Source organism: Oncorhynchus kisutch, linkage group LG13, assembly GCF_002021735.2.
Source record: "Oncorhynchus kisutch isolate 150728-3 linkage group LG13, Okis_V2, whole genome shotgun sequence".
NCBI lineage: Eukaryota > Metazoa > Chordata > Actinopteri > Salmoniformes > Salmonidae > Oncorhynchus > Oncorhynchus kisutch.
In genome coordinates, this window is record NC_034186.2 from 7,554,615 (window position 1) to 7,573,755 (window position 19,141).

A 19,141-nucleotide genomic window follows, 5' to 3' on the forward strand; every position below is an offset into this window, starting at 1 on the left:
ACTACCATTACTACTACTACTACCACTACCATCACCATTACTACCACTACTACCATTACTACCATTACTACCACTACCATTACTACTACTACCACCACTACCATTACTACCACTACTACCATTACTACTACTACCACCACTACCATCACCATTACTACCACTACTACCATTACTACTACTACTACTACCATTACTACTACTACCACCACTACCATTACTACTACTACTACCATTACTACTACTACCACCACTACCACTACCATTACTACTACTACTACTACTACCACTACCATCACCATTACTACCACTACTACCATTACTACCACCACTACCATTACTACTACTACTACTACCACACGTCACCATTACTACTACTACTACTACTACTACTACTACTACTACCACCACGTCACCATTACTACTACTACTACTACTACTACTACCACCACATCACCATTACTACTACTACTACCACCACTACCATCACCACTACATTACTACTACTACCACCACTACCATCACCATTACTACCACTACTACCATTACTACCACCACTACCATTACTACTACTACCACCACTACCATCACCATTACTACCACCACTACCATTACTACCACCACTACCATCACCATTACTACCACTACTACCACCACTACCATTACTACTACTACCACCACTACCATCACCATTACTACCACCACTACATTACTACTACTACTACCACCACTACCATCACCATTACTACCACTACTACCATTACTACCACCATTACTACTACTACTACCACCACTACCATCACCATTACTACCACCACTACCATTACTACCACCACTACCATCACCATTACTACCACTACTACCATTACTACCATTACTACTACTACCACCACTACCATCACCATTACTACCACCACTACCATTACTACTACTACCACCACTACCATCACCATTACTACCACCACTACCATTACTACTACTACCACCACTACCATCACCATTACTACCACCACTACCATTACTACTACTACTACCACCACTACCATTACTACTACTACTACCACTACCATTACTACTACTACTACCATTACTACTACTACTACCACTACCATCACCATTACTACCACTACTACCATTACTACCATTACTACCACTACCATTACTACTACTACTACCATCACCATTACTACCACTACTACCATTACTACCATTACTACCACCACTACCATTACTACTACTACTACCACACGTCACCATTACTACTACTACGACTACTACTACTACTACTACTACTACTACCACCACGTCACCATTACTACTACTACTACTACTACTACTACTACCACCACCACTACCATCACCACTACATTACTACTACTACCATCACCACTACATTACTACTACTAACCACCACTACCATCACCATTACTACCACTACTACCATTACTACCACCACTACCATTACTACTACTACCACCACTACCATTACTACTACTACCACCACTACCATCACCATTACTACCACCACTACCATTACTACCACCACTACCATCACCATTACTACCACTACTACCACCACTACCATTACTACTACTACCACCACTACCATTACTACTACTACCACCACTACATCACCATTACTACCACCACTACATTACTACTACTACTACCACCACTACCATCACCATTACTACCACTACTACCATTACTACCACCACTACCATTACTACTACTACTACCACCACTACCATCACCATTACTACCACCACTACCATTACTACCACCACTACCATCACCATTACTACCACTACTACCATTACTACCACCACTACCATTACTACTACTACCACCACTACCATCACCATTACTACCACCACTACCATTACTACTACTACCACCACTACCATCCATCACCATTACTACCACCACTACCATTACTACTACTACCACCACTACCATCACCATTACTACCACCACTACCATTACTACTACTACCACCACTACCATCACCATTACTACCATTACTACCACCGCTACCATTACTACAACTACCACCACTACCATCACCATTACTACCACCATTACTACCACCACTACCATTACTACTACTACCACCATCACCATTACTACCACCACTACCATTACTACTACTACCACCACTACCATCACCATTACTACCACCACTACCATTACTACCACCACTACCATCACCATTACTACCACTACTACCATTACTACCACCACTACCATTACTACTACTACCACCACTACCATCACCATTACTACCACCACTACCATTACTACTACTACTACCACCACTACCATCACCATTACTACCACCACTACCATTACTACTACTACCACCACTACCATTACTACCATTACTACCATTACTACCACCGCTACCATTACTACAACTACCACCACTACCATCACCATTACTACCACCATTACTACCACCACTACCATTACTACTACTACCACCATCACCATTACTACCACCACTACCATTACTACTACTACCACCACTACCATTACTACTACTACCATCACTACCACTACTACCATTACTATCACCACTACCATTACTACTACTACCACCACTACCATCACCATTACTACCATTACTACTACCACTACCATCACCATTACTACCACCACCACCATCAATATTACTACTACCATCACCACTACCATCAATATTACTACCACCACTACCATTACTACTGCCACCATTACCATCACTATTACCACCACCATTACTACTACCATCACCACTACCATCACCATTACTACCACCACTACCATTACTTCTACCATCACCATTACTACCATCACCATTACTACCACCACTACCATTACTACTACCACTGCCATCACCATTACTACCATCACCATTAGTACTACCACCACTACCATCACTATTACTACTACCACCACTACCATCACTATTACTACTACCATTACTACTACCACTACCATCACAATTACTACCACCACTACCATTACTAGTACCACCACTACCATCACCATTACTACCACTACCATTACTACTTCCACTACCACCACCACGTCACCATTACTACTACCACCACCACGTCACCATTACTACTACCACCACCACCACGTCACCATTATTACTACTACCGTCACCATTATTACTACTACCACCACCACGTCACCATTACTACTACCACCACCACGTCACCATTACTACTACCACCACCGCGTCACAATTACTACCACCACCACCGCGTCACAATTACTACCACCACCACCACGTCACCATTACTACCACCACCACCACGTCACCATTACTACCACCACCACCACGTCACCATTACTACCACCACCACCACGTCACCATTACTACTACCAACCACCACGTCACCATTACTACTACCACCACCACGTCACCATTACTACTACCACCACCACGTCACCATTACTACTACCACCACCACGTCACCATTACTACTACCACCACCACGTCACCATTACTACTACCACCACCACGTCACCATTACTACTACTACCACCACCACGTCACCATTACTACTACTACCACCACCACGTCACCATTACTACTACTACCACCACCACGTCACCATTACTACTACTACCACCACGTCACCATTACTACTACTACTACTACTACTACCACCACGTCACCATTACTACTACTACTACCACCACGTCACCACTACTACTACTACTACCACCACGTCACCATTACTACTACTACTACCACCACGTCACCATTACTACTACTACTACCACCACGTCACCATTACTACTACTACTACCACCACGTCACCATTACTACTACTACTACCACCACGTCACCATTACTACTACTACTACCACCACGTCACCATTACTACTACTACTACCACCACGTCACCATTACTACTACTACTACCACCACGTCACCATTACTACTACTACTACCACCACGTCACCATTACTACTACTACTACCACCACGTCACCATTACTACTACTACTACCACTACTACTACTACTACTACTACTACTACTACTACTACCACCACCACGTCACCATTACTACTACTACTACTACTACTACTACTACCACCACGTCACCATTACTACTACTACTACTACTACTACTACTACCACCACGTCACCATTACTACTACTACTACTACTACTACTACTACTACCACCACGTCACCATTACTACTACTACTACTACCACCATTACTACTACTACTACTACTACTACTACCACCACGTCACTACTACTACTACTACTACTACTACCACCACGTCACCATTACTACTACCACCACTACCACCACGTCATCATTAAACTGCTATCCTTACTCTCTCTCTCTCGAGCCCTCTCTCTCACTGACTCTGACTCCCCCTTCTCTCCCCCCTTCCCTCCAGGTGAGAGCATGGCCCAGGCGGGCAGTATGAACGTGTCTCAGCACAGCAGCTTCCCAGACTTCCTGGACTCCCTGCCAGGGACCAACGTGGACCTGGGAACCCTGGAGGGAGCGGACCTCATTCCCATTCTCAACGATGTGGAGTCAGTCCTCAACAAGAGCGAGCCCTTCCTCACCTGGCTGTAAACACACACACACACACCTTCTACAAACACACACACACACACACACACACACACCACACATACGCCCAACAAACAGGACGAAAGACTCAACGTATCTAAAGACTCTGTCTGTGCTGCCTTTAGTGACCTATTCAAATCAGCTTGATTTTTTCACGTGTCCAGTAATAATACCCCCTCTGTCTGGCCGACCACCTATCAATCTGAGTTCAGTTCAGGTTAAAGATATCTAAAGAGTATTAACCAAAGCCTTGAGAGAACAAAAATCAAATCAAATCAGGACACGTGTTAGTGGATACTGTAATGTAACAAAAGTTAGTAGTTTTGTATGTTCTGTAAGACTCTCCCCACCCTGGTTTTTGAATCACAATAGATATTTTTTACAGCTTTCCTGTCTCTCTTGGGGTGACACTCTATGTGGAACAAGTACTTGGTGAAAAAAAATGTATTGGCGTCCAATGGTATTGCTTTGTCATGACTAAATGTATGCAGGGAGGCTTTTTTACCAATAGGTGGCGCTATTGCTTAAGCTACTGTAGTTATGAAATGGCTCTTTACTGGCAACAAGGCTGTCCCATCTGTAGGTTCTTAGTAGTGCACGTCTGTCGGCTACAGCACTGTAAACCTTCTTCTCTAACAAATGATCAATCACCAACAGTATTTTAACTGTCAGTTTGGGTTTGAATTAAAAATCCACACTGTTACTGTTGTTTCTGTTCATAAAAAAAACTACAGATTCACTTCTACATCAGCATTAGTAGCCATGGGAACAAAGTGTGTTGTATACCAAATAATGTTTCCTATTGTTCGCTACAATGTCACTACAAAAGCTTTAAAACTTTAAAATTGTACTTAGTTAGATTTTTAAACAGAACTGTTTTTAGTTATTATTTTGTCATTTTAATAATTGTACTCCAATGTAGCTAATTGAACACTAAAATATCATGCCTCAGTTATGAAACAATGTCAAATTCTGTATTCTAATACGTACACTTAAAAAAAAAATCATACTATAGTATTAGTTTTTTTTCTGATCTGTAAAATAGCCTACATGGGTTCTTTGCATCTGGTGCCATTTGTAGGACTTATAATATAGTTAGCATTTTTTGTATTTATCAAGAGCTATGATTCTATTTCTCCTGTTCAATTTTTATTTTTATTTTTATGAAATTGAGATTTCAAAGCACTACAAATCAGCAAAATGATTGAAATATATCTGATCATGAAGTGAATGTTGAAGTTAGATGATCACCAGACGTTTTTGTTTCTATATGCGTTGACGCTTGATAATCCTTCATACGCAAACTCTCCTTCGTCTTCAGTCTGTTTTTTTTGGGGGGGGGGGGTTTCAAAAAGGACTTTTTTTTTTCCTTCTAATATCTGTTCTACGGGGAATTATGCAACAATAGTCTTTTCATAGGGTCAGAGGTTATTGTGCCTATATGTTTTTAGAGGATTTCTAGTGAATTGTCAGATTGGATTGGCATGGGGTTAGCATTCGGATCTTGTTTCTAACATGCCAACCCCACAACACAATCTGCTCTGAACTTCTTTTTCTTTTCTACATTTGTCTCAGTTTTTGTATTTGCATGTTGATTGACATATTTGCTATTCCTAGCGTTAGGTGGTCTATAGCCCGACCTTATATTGTGACTATACTGAGTCTGGTTACTATGTAGAATGTTAGAACTAAGAAGGTGAGGAAGTGATGGATCCTTGGTAGGGGCAGGTGAATTAGAGGGGGGGGGGGGGTTGTTGAGTTTAGGGAGGGTGAGGGGGGTTTCTATGCACGCCAAAACACACTGGGGGTGTGAGAAGGGACAAGGTGAAGAGGGGCGTGAGAGGTGACGAGCTGAAGTGGGGGCACACAGTTATCACATCACTACCACCTGTGTCCTTGGATTGGGGGAAAGGGTGTGACGATGTGGTGTGGTTTCAGAGATTGGAGGCCTCTATTACCCAGGCATGGCCAAAGAAGGCTAGCTCTGACAGGGCTAGCAACATGCTAACTCGGGCCCATGCCCAGCTGACAGGGCTAGCAACATGCTAACTCATGCACAGCTGATGAAAAGGGCTCCAGTGAGAGGTGATGAGGTCTTTTTTAGAATCAAACAAGGTTATTAATCCAATCACACAGCTGCCTCTCTTGGTGTCTCTGTGTCAGGGAGGTTCCCTGTTTTGTGTTTTCGTTTGAATAATGTGCTTTTCCAGGCTCTAGGGGGGGGGGGGAAACTTGGCAGGGCTGTCGGTGCACCGTTACTGGGGACACAATTCAAGGTTGCACCAGTATGAAGGACACAAGTTAAATGGATGATAGCATTTGTATCAGATTGTCTTTTTGTAAATTTATACTTTGGAGGATATTAAGACCAGATGAGAGATTCTATGAGAATATAGAACACAGAGGTGGTGTTATACCGTTAAGGGTTTGAGGAAATGGTTTGGTGTGGAGCACATATTTTGACTAAAGGTGCATAGAGTGGCATGACATGGAATAGACAGGATGTAGCAATATATAGCGCAGTATAGCGCAGTGGCTAGGCTACAGCTGCATGGTAGGATGGGGACGGGGGTGTGTTGTCAGTAGTTACAGGGTTCTTGGAATGTTGAAGGCATGCTCATTGGTGGTGAAAATCAGACTAACAAAATGGCCGCATACTGTATCCTATCCCGGCAGTGTGGACTTCATTTTTACATGATGTAACCTCGGCAAGGAGTCTGCAAATTACAGTAACATGTTTTAAAAAATAAATAAAGAATAAAATGGCGTCAGAACCGTGGATCTTTGTGTTGTTTTTTTATTTGTTATTGATGCCATTTATTACAGAAGATCACTCTTGATCACAACAAGCCACAGATCACACACAACCGTATAGGGAACCAAAAATGACCTACGAACATTATTACTCTCTAGGTAAAATAAGCTAGTATACAAAACATACACACCCCCCCCACCTTCGGGAGCAGTCCAAGGACAACTTGGTCTACCCAGAGAAATGTATATAAAGTAAAAGTTGAATTTCATTTGTATTTATTTAGCTAGGATAATCCACTCAGTAACAATTGCCTCTGTTTTCCAGAGTGAATGTTCTAACAAGAATGTAAATGTTCAGGTTCTACCATCGATATATGTAAATAGGGTTGGAGAAAGCTACATTGCAGTGTGTTTTGTATAATATAGCGGAACCCACCATAAAGTCGCTGAAAACCCGACACGACAGACTCCTTAGTAACCCTGTGGCGTTACAGTAAACATTGACACAGAGGAGGGAATCTCGTCATGTCCCTCCATTAAACAGGAACTAGCAAGAATAAAGTTATAAAATGACACCCACAAGCCTTCTCCGATAAGACTCACACAGGTGTGGCCCACAGTGTACACACACTCTGTCATAAACCTCTATGAAGGGGGTTTTCATGTGTTTTTTGAATATTGAAAATAATTTGCAATTGAAATAAGCCCAGAGACTAATATTTAATAGATGCCAAGTGTTCTGTCTTTTTAAGGTACAAACTAATATGGAATTATACTATGAAATGTTGAAAGTGCTTTCATGTTTTTAACATATAGAATAAGAAGTTTGATTTAATTACATTTTAAAAAGTTATATATAGAAATACTTAATGTGGCTCTTAAATGTCCTCTGCTGTCATAAGACCGACCACCCAAGCAAAAGGCCATCAAGCTAGGTAGGTTTGGAAATGGTCGATTTTAAAAATATTATTTTATATATTTTTTACAAATATTTAACAAAATCATATGGACCTCATAGAAAGCCAGTCAGTGTCGTTGATATAAGAAGTCTTCGGTCTTCTTCTGAGGGGCTCACGGATCCTCAGACGGCATCATCACTACTCTGAAAAACAAACACAGGACAATAACTTTCCAAAAAGATTCAAATCAAGTCTTACTCAAACACAAACATATTTATACAGTGTATTGGTGTGTCAATCATGGATGAGCTAATTGTTGCTTAGCTTACTGGAGTTCATGGTCAGATAACACATGGCTGAGAGGTCAGTGACACAGGTGGAAGAATTAGGATGGGGGTGGGGCTAGGGATGGAGCTAGGGGTGGAGCTAGGTCTGGGGCTGAGCAGCTCCAAGTCTCATATTTAATACATTTAATTAAATCAGGTGTGGTCAACTGGAAAAAAATGTATACCAATTGGGTTTATGGGCTAGACTAGAGGTTGTTTCATACAACAGGGTCCTCTTACCCCCACCACAGCAGCCGCAGCAGTCTCCACAGATGGCCCCGATGAGACCGTTGACGACCTGGATGGCACAGAGCACAACCTGCAGCAGACCCATGACCAGCAGCATGGAGAACAGAGTCAGGTGCCAGGTCACGATGCCTTCAGGCTCTTTACAGCCCTCCCACAGGGTGTGGTTATTCAGGTAGTCACTGGTGGACAACAGAGAGTTCAGAAAAAGTTGAATAAGACTCAGCACACTGCACATAAATTGTCTCATGTGTAATTCATGATGAATGCGGGTGAATGAGTGATTTACATACATTGTGTCATGTGTATTCATGATGAATGCGGGTGAATGAACGAGTGAGTGAGTGATTTACAAACATTGTCATGTGTAATTCATGATGAATGCGGGTGAATGAGTGATTTACATAAATTGTGTCATGTGTATTCATGATGAATGCGGGTGAATGAGCGAGTGAGTGAGTGATTTACATATATTGGGTCACAGCATGAACAATGTATTACCAATAATGTGTTTGAGCGGTAAAACGGGTTCTTACCCGTTGACAAACGGATTGGTCCACAACTCTGTTGTGCCATTCGTATAGAGACATTTGGGTCCGTTGTGAATGGCAACAGCAGACACAATGAAGGAGTAGCCGGCCCCCAGAACCCCCACCCCAGCAAAGATGATAGAGGTGAACATCTGAGGAGAAGAAACTGATCATAGTTACAGAGGTCCAATTGAATCAATCTGGGTATTGAACCCAGTCTATCCAAGAAAAGTGACTTAAGAAGACCATGTTAGTCCACTGAGCTAAAACCTGTGGTAGGAAGAACTAGCACTAGTCTTCAGGGTTCATACTGATGTTGGGATGGACTTCAGGGCCCGTATAAAGCGTCTCAGAGTAGGTGAGTACTCATCTAGGATCTGCCCATATAAATCTGATTCATTGTGATCTAAAAAGCTAAACTGATCCTAGATCAGCCCTCCTACGCTGAGATGCTTTGTGGATACGGGCCCAGGTCTCATACCGGGATCAGTTTGATACTGTATTTTAGCAAGAGTTATTTCCTTGAACTAACCAATGCAACATTGGGCAAACAATCAATTGATCCTTTTGCCCAAAATCAGTTGAAAGCAACAGCACCCTCCTACGGTGCAGTATGGTACCAGTGTGAGATGGAATGATGCTATTGATCAGGTGGTAAGAGCTCTTTGTTTCTCCTATCTGCTGGCCACCAATATAATGGAGGCTCTGTCCCTAGGAGGCATGGGAAATGTCAGTTGAACTCCCTGCTTTGGGGCGATCAAAATCTAGGTGTTCTATCTACTGTGTGTGTGTGAGGCTGGTTAGGTCTACAAGTATGGCACACTGCTTTGGGGCGATCAAAATCTAGGTGTTCTATCTACTGTGTGTGTGTGAGGCTGGTTAGGTCTACAAGTATGGCACACTGCTTTGGGTGCCCTGTGCTTTAAGGGTCAATTCCCAGACCTGAGTTCAGCGTGCGTAAATTAAACATCATTCCCTTTTCTATGCTCTTTTCTCTCTACATTTTGACCTTTGAACTGAACCATTTAGAATAGCATTCTGAATGGTGGAGATCAATGAGATCTCCACCTTGAAGATGAAGGTGTGGTGGAGCTGTGCCTCCATCATATTCTGACCGTGACATCATTCCCTCATAATTCCACCACCTTTTATTCACTATGAAACAATGAATAAGGTTCCAAATGGAACAACATCTATCTACTTTCTTTACCTTTATTTATCTAGGCAAGTCGGTTAAGAACAGATTCTTATTTACAATGACAGGCCTAGGAACAGTGGGTTAACTGCCTTGTTCAGGGGCAGAACAACATATTTTTTTACCTTGTCAGTTTGGGGATTCGATCTTGCAAACCTTTACGGTTACTCGTCCAGCGCTCTAACTACCACCTGCCGCCCCAACAATGAAGGTGTGGCAGAGCCTGTGTCCGCACCGTATTCTGACCGTGACATCATTCATAATGAAACGATGAATAAGGTTCCGAGTGGAACAACATCTACTTTCTTTTTCCTGATAAGAAATAACACCATTCTCTATACACTGTCATTTACAACTTGATAAGAGCTATTGATAAGAGCTGGGTAAATGAGTAAACCGATTTGATAAAGGGATTGTAAATATAAATGACAATTGTTTTAGATTTATTTTACTTTGTAATTGATGGAGACAAATGTGAAACCAGTTATATGGCAGCAAAGTGAAACATATACACATAGCACCTTTTCCACAGTAAGTTTATGAAATGCTGGCCTTGTAACGTGGGATGAAATGTGGAGACCCAAGCTATACGCTTCTGTAGCCTTGCGCAAATTACAGTGTAGCGTCAAACCTACCGAGTTGATTTATGATTTCTACAACGTTTTAATTATAGGCCCGGATCTTTCACTGTATATTTTACAATGTGTATCCTGTTAAATATTAGCCACTATCGGTAGCCACCGTCATTTATACCCACATGCATTGATAAATGTCTCTTTAGTGTTAGTTTCCTTACATTTAGCATCGTTCCTTTAAATTGTTAGTTTACCTTTCTTTCCTCTGTCACGTTAGTGTGGTTGATCCTGAGGATCTCTAGCATTAGTGGATCATATTTGGCTAACGTATTACAAGCAGTGCAATAATGTGGGACATGTAACCTATTTGAATCATTATGGAACACAGACCATACTGTAGCAGTTTAAACCTGGAGCCTGGCGCACGGTTCACGACGACTGGACCGTTGTCATCACAGTTCCATGACTAGTGAGGATTATTAGGGTAGATTTATAAAACTACTGTCCAATCCTTATTGTACACTTTTCTCAACATCCAATATTTTTGGGGATTAAACATGATTAGTCAAATCACTGTATTTTTGATTCACCAATAAAATGAGGTGCTCCAAACCTGTTGTTTTTATTGATGCTTTTCTAACCCTAAATAATATTCAAGATCAGAGTATTTTTTAAATCTACCAATTGGTGCTGAACAGGAGATGATATGCATGTATTTAGATAGCATTTTGTCATTCATCCCTAATATTCTGAACCGTTTTCGCCATGTATTCTAGTGAGTCTGTCGTTAAAGGTAAACCACATTTAAAGAGATGGCTTTAGATAAATGTACTGTTGTATGAAAAATCCCACGAGAAGATCTGTTGGCCAACAAGTGGGAGGGTTTTCAGCGGTTGAATAAAATGTATTCCGTGCACAGGGGAACCACGCAAAGCATTATGGACCTGCATAAGATAAGAGTACCATCTACTGAGAAGTGTGTAGAAAAGGCCTGTAGGACAGGCGTCTGAATCAGGCCCTTAACTGAATAGAACACCTACAGTATATAGGAAAGGCCTGTAGGACAGGCGTCTGAATCAGGCCCTTAACTGAATAGAACACCTACAGTATATAGGAAAGTTACTATGGATACGTTTGTTCCCATGTACTCACTGCAAATCTCTTTCCACAACTCTCATTGCCACAGCAACCGCAGCAGTCATTGTTTTTAAGGCCCAGGAAGACCAGCGCTGGGAAGATCATCTGCTCAGAAAGAGATACACAGCCATTAGGTTACACAACTATTGGACAGAAAGACATCATACTACCCACAACCATTAGAATACACAACTATTAGGATACACAACCATTAGGATACACAACTATTGGACAGAAAGACATCATACTACCCACAACCATTAGAATACACAACTATTAGGATACACAACCATTAGGATACACAACTATTGGACAGAAAGACATCATACTACCCACAGCCATTAGGTTACACAACTATTGGACACCCACAACCATTAGGATACACAACCATTAGGATACACAACCATTAGGATACACAACCATTAGGATACACAACTATTAGGATACACAACCATTAGGATACACAACCATTAGGATACACAACCATTAGGATACACAACCATTAGGATACACAACTATTGGACAGAAAGACATCATACTACCCACAGCCATTAGGATACACAACTATTAGGATACACAACCATTAGGATACACAACTATTGGACAGAAAGACATCATACTACCCACAGCCATTAGGATACACAACTATTAGGATACACAACTATTGGACAGAAAGACATCATACTACTCACAGCCATTAGGATACACAACCATTAGGATACACAACCATTAGGATACACAACCATTAGGATACACAACTATTAGGATACACAACCATTAGGATACACAACTATTAGGATACACAACTATTAGGATACACAACTATTAGGATACACAACCATTAGGATACACAACCATTAGGATACACAACCATTAGGATACACAACTATTGGACAGAAAGACATCATACTACCCACAAGCATTAGGATACCTAACTATTAGGATACACAACCATTAGGATACACGACTATTAGGATACACAACTATTAGGATACACAACCATTAGGATACACAACCATTAGGATACACAACCATTAGGATACACAACCATTATGATACACAACTATTAGGATACACAAGCATTAGGATACACAACTATTAGGATACACAACTATTAGGATACACAACCATTAGGATACACAACCATTAGGATACACAACAATTAGGATACACAACTATTAGGATACACAACTATTAGGATACACAACCATTAGGATACACAACCATTAGGATACACAACCATTAGGATACACAACCATTAGGATACACAACTATTGGACAGAAAGACATCATACTACCCACAGCCATTAGGATACACAACTATTAGGATACACAACCATTAGGATACACAACTATTGGACAGAAAGACATCATACTACCCACAGCCATTAGGATACACAACTATTAGGATACACAACTATTGGACAGAAAGACATCATACTACCCACAACTATTAGGATACACAACCATTAGGATACACAACTATTGGACAGAAAGACATCATACTACTCACAGCCATTAGGATACACAACCATTAGGATACACAACCATTAGGATACACAACCATTAGGATACACAACTATTAGGATACACAACCATTAGGATACACAACTATTAGGATACACAACTATTAGGATACACAACTATTAGGATACACAACCATTAGGATACACAACCATTAGGATACACAACTATTGGACAGAAAGACATCATACTACCCACAAGCATTAGGATACCTAACTATTAGGATACACAACCATTAGGATACACAACCATTAGGATACACAACCATTAGGATACACAACTATTAGGATACACAACTATTAGGATACACAACCATTAGGATACACAACCATTATGATACACAACTATTAGGATACACAAGCATTAGGATACACAACCATTAGGATACACAACCATTAGGATACACAACTATTAGGATACACAAGCATTAGGATACACAAGCATTAGGATACACAACCATTAGGATACACAACCATTAGGATACACAACCATTAGCATACACAACCATTAGGATACACAACCATTAGGATACACAACTATTGGACAGAAAGACATCATACTACCCACAACCATTAGAATACACAACTATTAGGATACACAACCATTATGATACACAACTATTGGACAGAAAGACATCATACTACCCACAGCCATTAGGTTACACAACTATTGGACACCCACAACCATTAGGATACACAAGCATTAGGATACACAAGCATTAGGATACACAAGCATTAGGATACACAACCATTAGGATACACAACCATTAGGATACACAACCATTAGGATACACAAACATTAGGATACACAACCATTAGGATACACAACCATTAGGATACACAACCATTAGGATACACAAGCATTAGGATACACAAGCATTAGGATACACAAGCATTAGGATACACAAGCATTAGGATACACAAGCATTAGGATACATCATACATAGAAAGACATCATACTACCCACAACCATTAGAATACACAACTATTAGGATACACAACCATTAGGATACACAACCATTAGGATACACAACCATTAGGATACACAAGCATTAGGATACACAAGCATTAGGATACACAACCATTAGGATACACAACCATTAGGATACACAACCATTAGGATACACAACCATTAGGATACACAACCATTAGGATAATACCAGGAAAACAGTTCTAAATATTCCCTATAGCCAGACAATCATATTGGCTGGAATCAGATTAGTACGGAGTGTTTCTGTCATCAGGGACATGAAGGACAACAGCTTTAGAAGCAGAAACAAACTGGCAACGTTGAACACTGTGATCATTTCCTCAACATTTCCTAAAATTCTAACAGTGCCCCCCCCCCCCCCCCCCCCCCCACAAAGGCTTTCATTTTGATCATTTCAATTGCACCTCATATAAAGATTCTACATCAAACAATACATTCACTGGTACAAAATCTTGTCCTCAATATTATCACTTAAGTTAAAGGAAAACACATGTCGTTCTCATACATTTGGTTTCTGATTCATACAGGGGACTTGTAGTGAAGACATGAATGCAATATACAATATGCATGGACACAGAGCATAATAGACTACACATGATTTCCACCAATCCCACTCCTGACCTCTCAATGAATATCCTGACCTCTCAATGAATATCCTGACCTCTCAGTCAATATCCTGACCTCTCAATGCATATCCTGACCTCTCAATGAATATCCTGACCTCTCAGTCAATATCCTGATCTCTCAATGAATATCCTGACCTCTCGGTCAATATCCTGACCTCTCAATGAATATCCTGACCTCTCAATGAATATCCTGACCTCTCAATAAATATCCTGACCTCTCAATGAATATCCTGACCTCTCAATGAATATCCTGACCTTTCAATTAATATGCTGTCCTCTCAATGAATATCCTGACCTCTCAATCAATATGCTGACCTCTCAAAGAATATCTTGACCTTTCAATTAATATGCTGTCCTCTCAATGAATATCCTGACCTCTCAATCAATATGCTGACCTCTCAAAGAATATCCTGACCTCTCAATGAATATCCTGACCTCTCAATGAATATCCTGAGCCTAGATTGTGTAGAAGGAAACAAAGTGTTTTAAAAGGGCCATCCATCTCACTAAAGCCACCCTGTCATGTAGACAGAACCTCCAGGCCAGTAACCTCACCTGTATCTCTACCTAACTGTTCACCTGTTTTCTGATAGACTCAATCCAATATTTATAATGTTCTATGTTTCACCACATGTTGAATAGAGACATTCAAATACAACCGTTGAAATGAGACATTTTGACATGAAAGAGTTACAGTATTAGAAGTTATTTAAAAGCCCCATTCCAAAAGCCCTGGCATTTTCCACTCCCCCAGTAACAGTTGACTTACCATAACACCAGATCCCATGATACCCCCAAAGTAAAACACCTCATTGGTGATGTGGTTATTGTCTTCTGCGACCAGCCCCCCAGGGAAGAAGAGCAGGATGTTGCAGAGAACACACAGGATGGCCAGGGGGATCAGGGTGATACCCAGACACTTGGCAAAGCTACCCGAACACATGGTCGGTCGATGGTTCACAATCACTTCAGCAGCTAAAACAGTCACACAGCACAGGGCCAAGAGGGATTCTCTAAAAGTCCAAAGGGCTCCCACACAAACTCGTACACACCTAAACTGTACTGTACTGTAGGTTCCTATCTAGGACTATATCCTACCTGTCCTGAACCAGCAAACGGTCTCAAGTCCCTCAGATTGGGAGGGGTATATATATATATACACACACCACTGGCTGGATGATGATGTCATGATGGCACTGCCTTAAATTGAATTTACAGCAGTTGTGCCATGGCAACCATCTGGTCTGGTTAATATTCTACTACAGGATTTGTCTGCCTGGCCTCAGCCCTGACAGAGAGCGAGGCTGGAGTTATTGAACACGTTGGTGACCTATTGGAGTTGTCATCTAACGACGAAGAAGTTCATCTATGTGTGTTGTATCAATTGACTCTATGTATTTATGTGGAAGCAACCCTCTCTACTTTCCCCTCGGGACAATAGATTAAATCCTATCATGTCACACTGGGTTATCAACAGGAGTACGTTTGGGATAATACTAGCTTTTACCTGCTACTTTACAGTACTCTGGGGGTGGCAGCGTAGCGTAATGGTTACAGCGTTGGACTAGTAACCAAAATGGTTGCAAGATCAAATCCCTGAGCTGACAAGGTACAAATCTGTTGTTCTGCCCCTGAACAAGGCAGTTAACCCACTGTTCCTAGGCCTGTTATTGTAAGAATTTGTTCCTAACTGACTTGCCTAGTTAAATAAAGGTTTTACAAAAATCTCTATTTGACTCAGTGAAACACCTGCGAAGCTTCTCATGATAACTTCTCATAAGGTATCATACACAATAAAAACCATTCCCAATACATGAAAAATAACTTTTTCCTTTACAGTTTTATTCATATTTAGGCTTATATTAGGTCCACAATATTTATAAAGTCTGAAAACAACATTGCAAGCAGTATTTTGTGCACTATTACATTGATCATGTCTAGGCTACAGGGTAAATGTATGTTTAGCCAATAGAGAATTTGATTACATCACTGGACAATCGGTATAGAGACAACCCTTTTAGCCTTGTTCCAGGTCATATCTGTTGGTAAGTAGACATTCACTTTGGTCTTGTTCGTTCTGCCGTTAAACTGCTATGTAGGCCTACCACATGCGGCCACTTGACATGATCGTCACACAATGAAAATAAAACCGTACAGTTGAATGCAATGCACTGCTCACGGGTGTGATCTGTAATCCATCTACTATTCCCGGATCAATCGAGCACATATTAATCAATCAGGAAGCAGTCACACAAACGTAGCAAAAATAGCGTGGAAGAATAATGGATTATTCATATGATATCTAGATTATTAAATAATAATGGGAGTGACAGTACGACACAGGGAAACATACTGTAGGCCTGATTGAGCATGCTCCCAACACATGTGACTGAACTTTACACAATGCGTTTGCATGAGGAAGCATTGTAGCAATTTTTCACGAGGAAACATTTTATCAAATTTTTCACGAGGAAACATTTTAGCAAATTTTTCACGAGGAAACATTTTAGCGAATTTTCACATGAGGAAACGTAGCAAATTGTATTTTGTGTGATAAAGGAGTAGTAAGCTATGCAGCCATCACCTCTCAATGGTCACCTGTTGTTTGTTTACATGGCTGTGTGGTTTCAAGACAACCAGGGCCGGTCCCAGGGATAAGTGACATAAGCGGTTGCTTAGGGCCTCCGGAGAATTGGAGAATACACCAGGTGCAGTTTCAAAATTTTGACATTTAGAAAGTTAATAGATGCGACAATTGTTTGCTATGGTGCGTTTCCATTTAATTATCTTGTGGCGATTAAAACGGCTAGACGTTATGACATCACACCTACAAAATAAATTAAAAACTGCACTGTATAATACGAATTTCTGTTGGTATTTCTAATGGATCCCCATTAGTTCCTGCCAAGGCAGCAGCTACTCTTCCTGGGGTTTATTATGGATCCCCATTAGTTCCTGCCAAGGCAGCAGCTACTCTTCCTGGGGTTTATTATGGATCCCCATTAGTTCCTGCCAAGGCAGCAGCTACTCTTCCTGGGGTTTATTATGGATCCCCATTAGTTCCTGCCAAGGCAGCAGCAACTCTTCCTGGGGTTTATTATGGATCCCCATTAGTTCCTGCCAAGGCAGCAGCTACTCTTCCTGGGGTTTATTATGGATCCCCATTAGTTCCTGCCAAGGCAGCAGCTACTCTTCCTGGGGTTTATTATGGATCCCCATTAGTTCCTGCCAAGGCAACAGCTACTCTTCCTGGGGTTTATTATGGATCCCCATTAGTTCCTGCCAAGGCAGCAGCTACTCTTCCTGGGGTTTATTATGGATCCCCATTAGTTCCTGCCAAGGCAGCAGCAACTCTTCCTGGGGTTTATTATGGATCCCCATTAGTTCCTGCCAAGGCAGCAGCTACTCTTCCTGGGGTTTATTATGGATCCCCATTAGTTCCTGCCAAGGCAGCAGCTACTCTTCCTGGGGTTTATTATGGATCCCCATTAGTTCCTGCCAAGGCAGCAGCTACTCTTCCTGGGGTTTATTATGGATCCCCATTAGTTCCTGCCAAGGCAGCAGCAACTCTTCCTGGGGTTTATTATGGATCCCCATTAGTTCCTGCCAAGGCAGCAGCTACTCTTCCTGGGGTTTATTATGGATCCCCATTAGTTCCTGCCAAGGCAACAGCTACTCTTCCTGGGGTTTATTATGGATCCCCATTAGTTCCTGCCAAGGCAGCAGCTACTCTTCCTGGGGTTTA

General features: G+C 41.3%; 2 protein-coding genes across 2 annotated transcripts in view; one reads left to right on the forward strand and one right to left on the reverse strand.

The window, feature by feature from the left end:
* The window catches only part of wwtr1 (WW domain containing transcription regulator 1), a 75,922-nt gene extending 68,549 nt beyond the window's left edge, over nucleotides 1-7,373 (forward strand). Inside the window, exon 8 of the mRNA XM_031838025.1 lies at nucleotides 4,413-7,373. Coding sequence (XP_031693885.1) covers nucleotides 4,413-4,597 — 185 coding nt within the window. The 3' untranslated portion in view covers nucleotides 4,598-7,373. The remainder of the gene's footprint in view (nucleotides 1-4,412) is intronic.
* Nucleotides 7,374-7,375: 2 nt separating this feature from the next.
* On the reverse strand, nucleotides 7,376-16,637 carry tm4sf4 (transmembrane 4 L six family member 4). Its single transcript, XM_020471670.2, has 5 exons — nucleotides 16,166-16,637; nucleotides 12,272-12,361; nucleotides 9,356-9,501; nucleotides 8,814-9,001; nucleotides 7,376-8,450 (listed from the first exon to the last, which is right to left on the reverse strand). Exons 1-5 carry the CDS (start codon nucleotides 16,337-16,339, stop codon nucleotides 8,446-8,448), a joined length of 603 nt encoding a protein of 200 aa, XP_020327259.1. The 5' UTR covers nucleotides 16,340-16,637; the 3' UTR covers nucleotides 7,376-8,445.
* Between the last annotated feature and the right edge of the window lie 2,504 nt (nucleotides 16,638-19,141).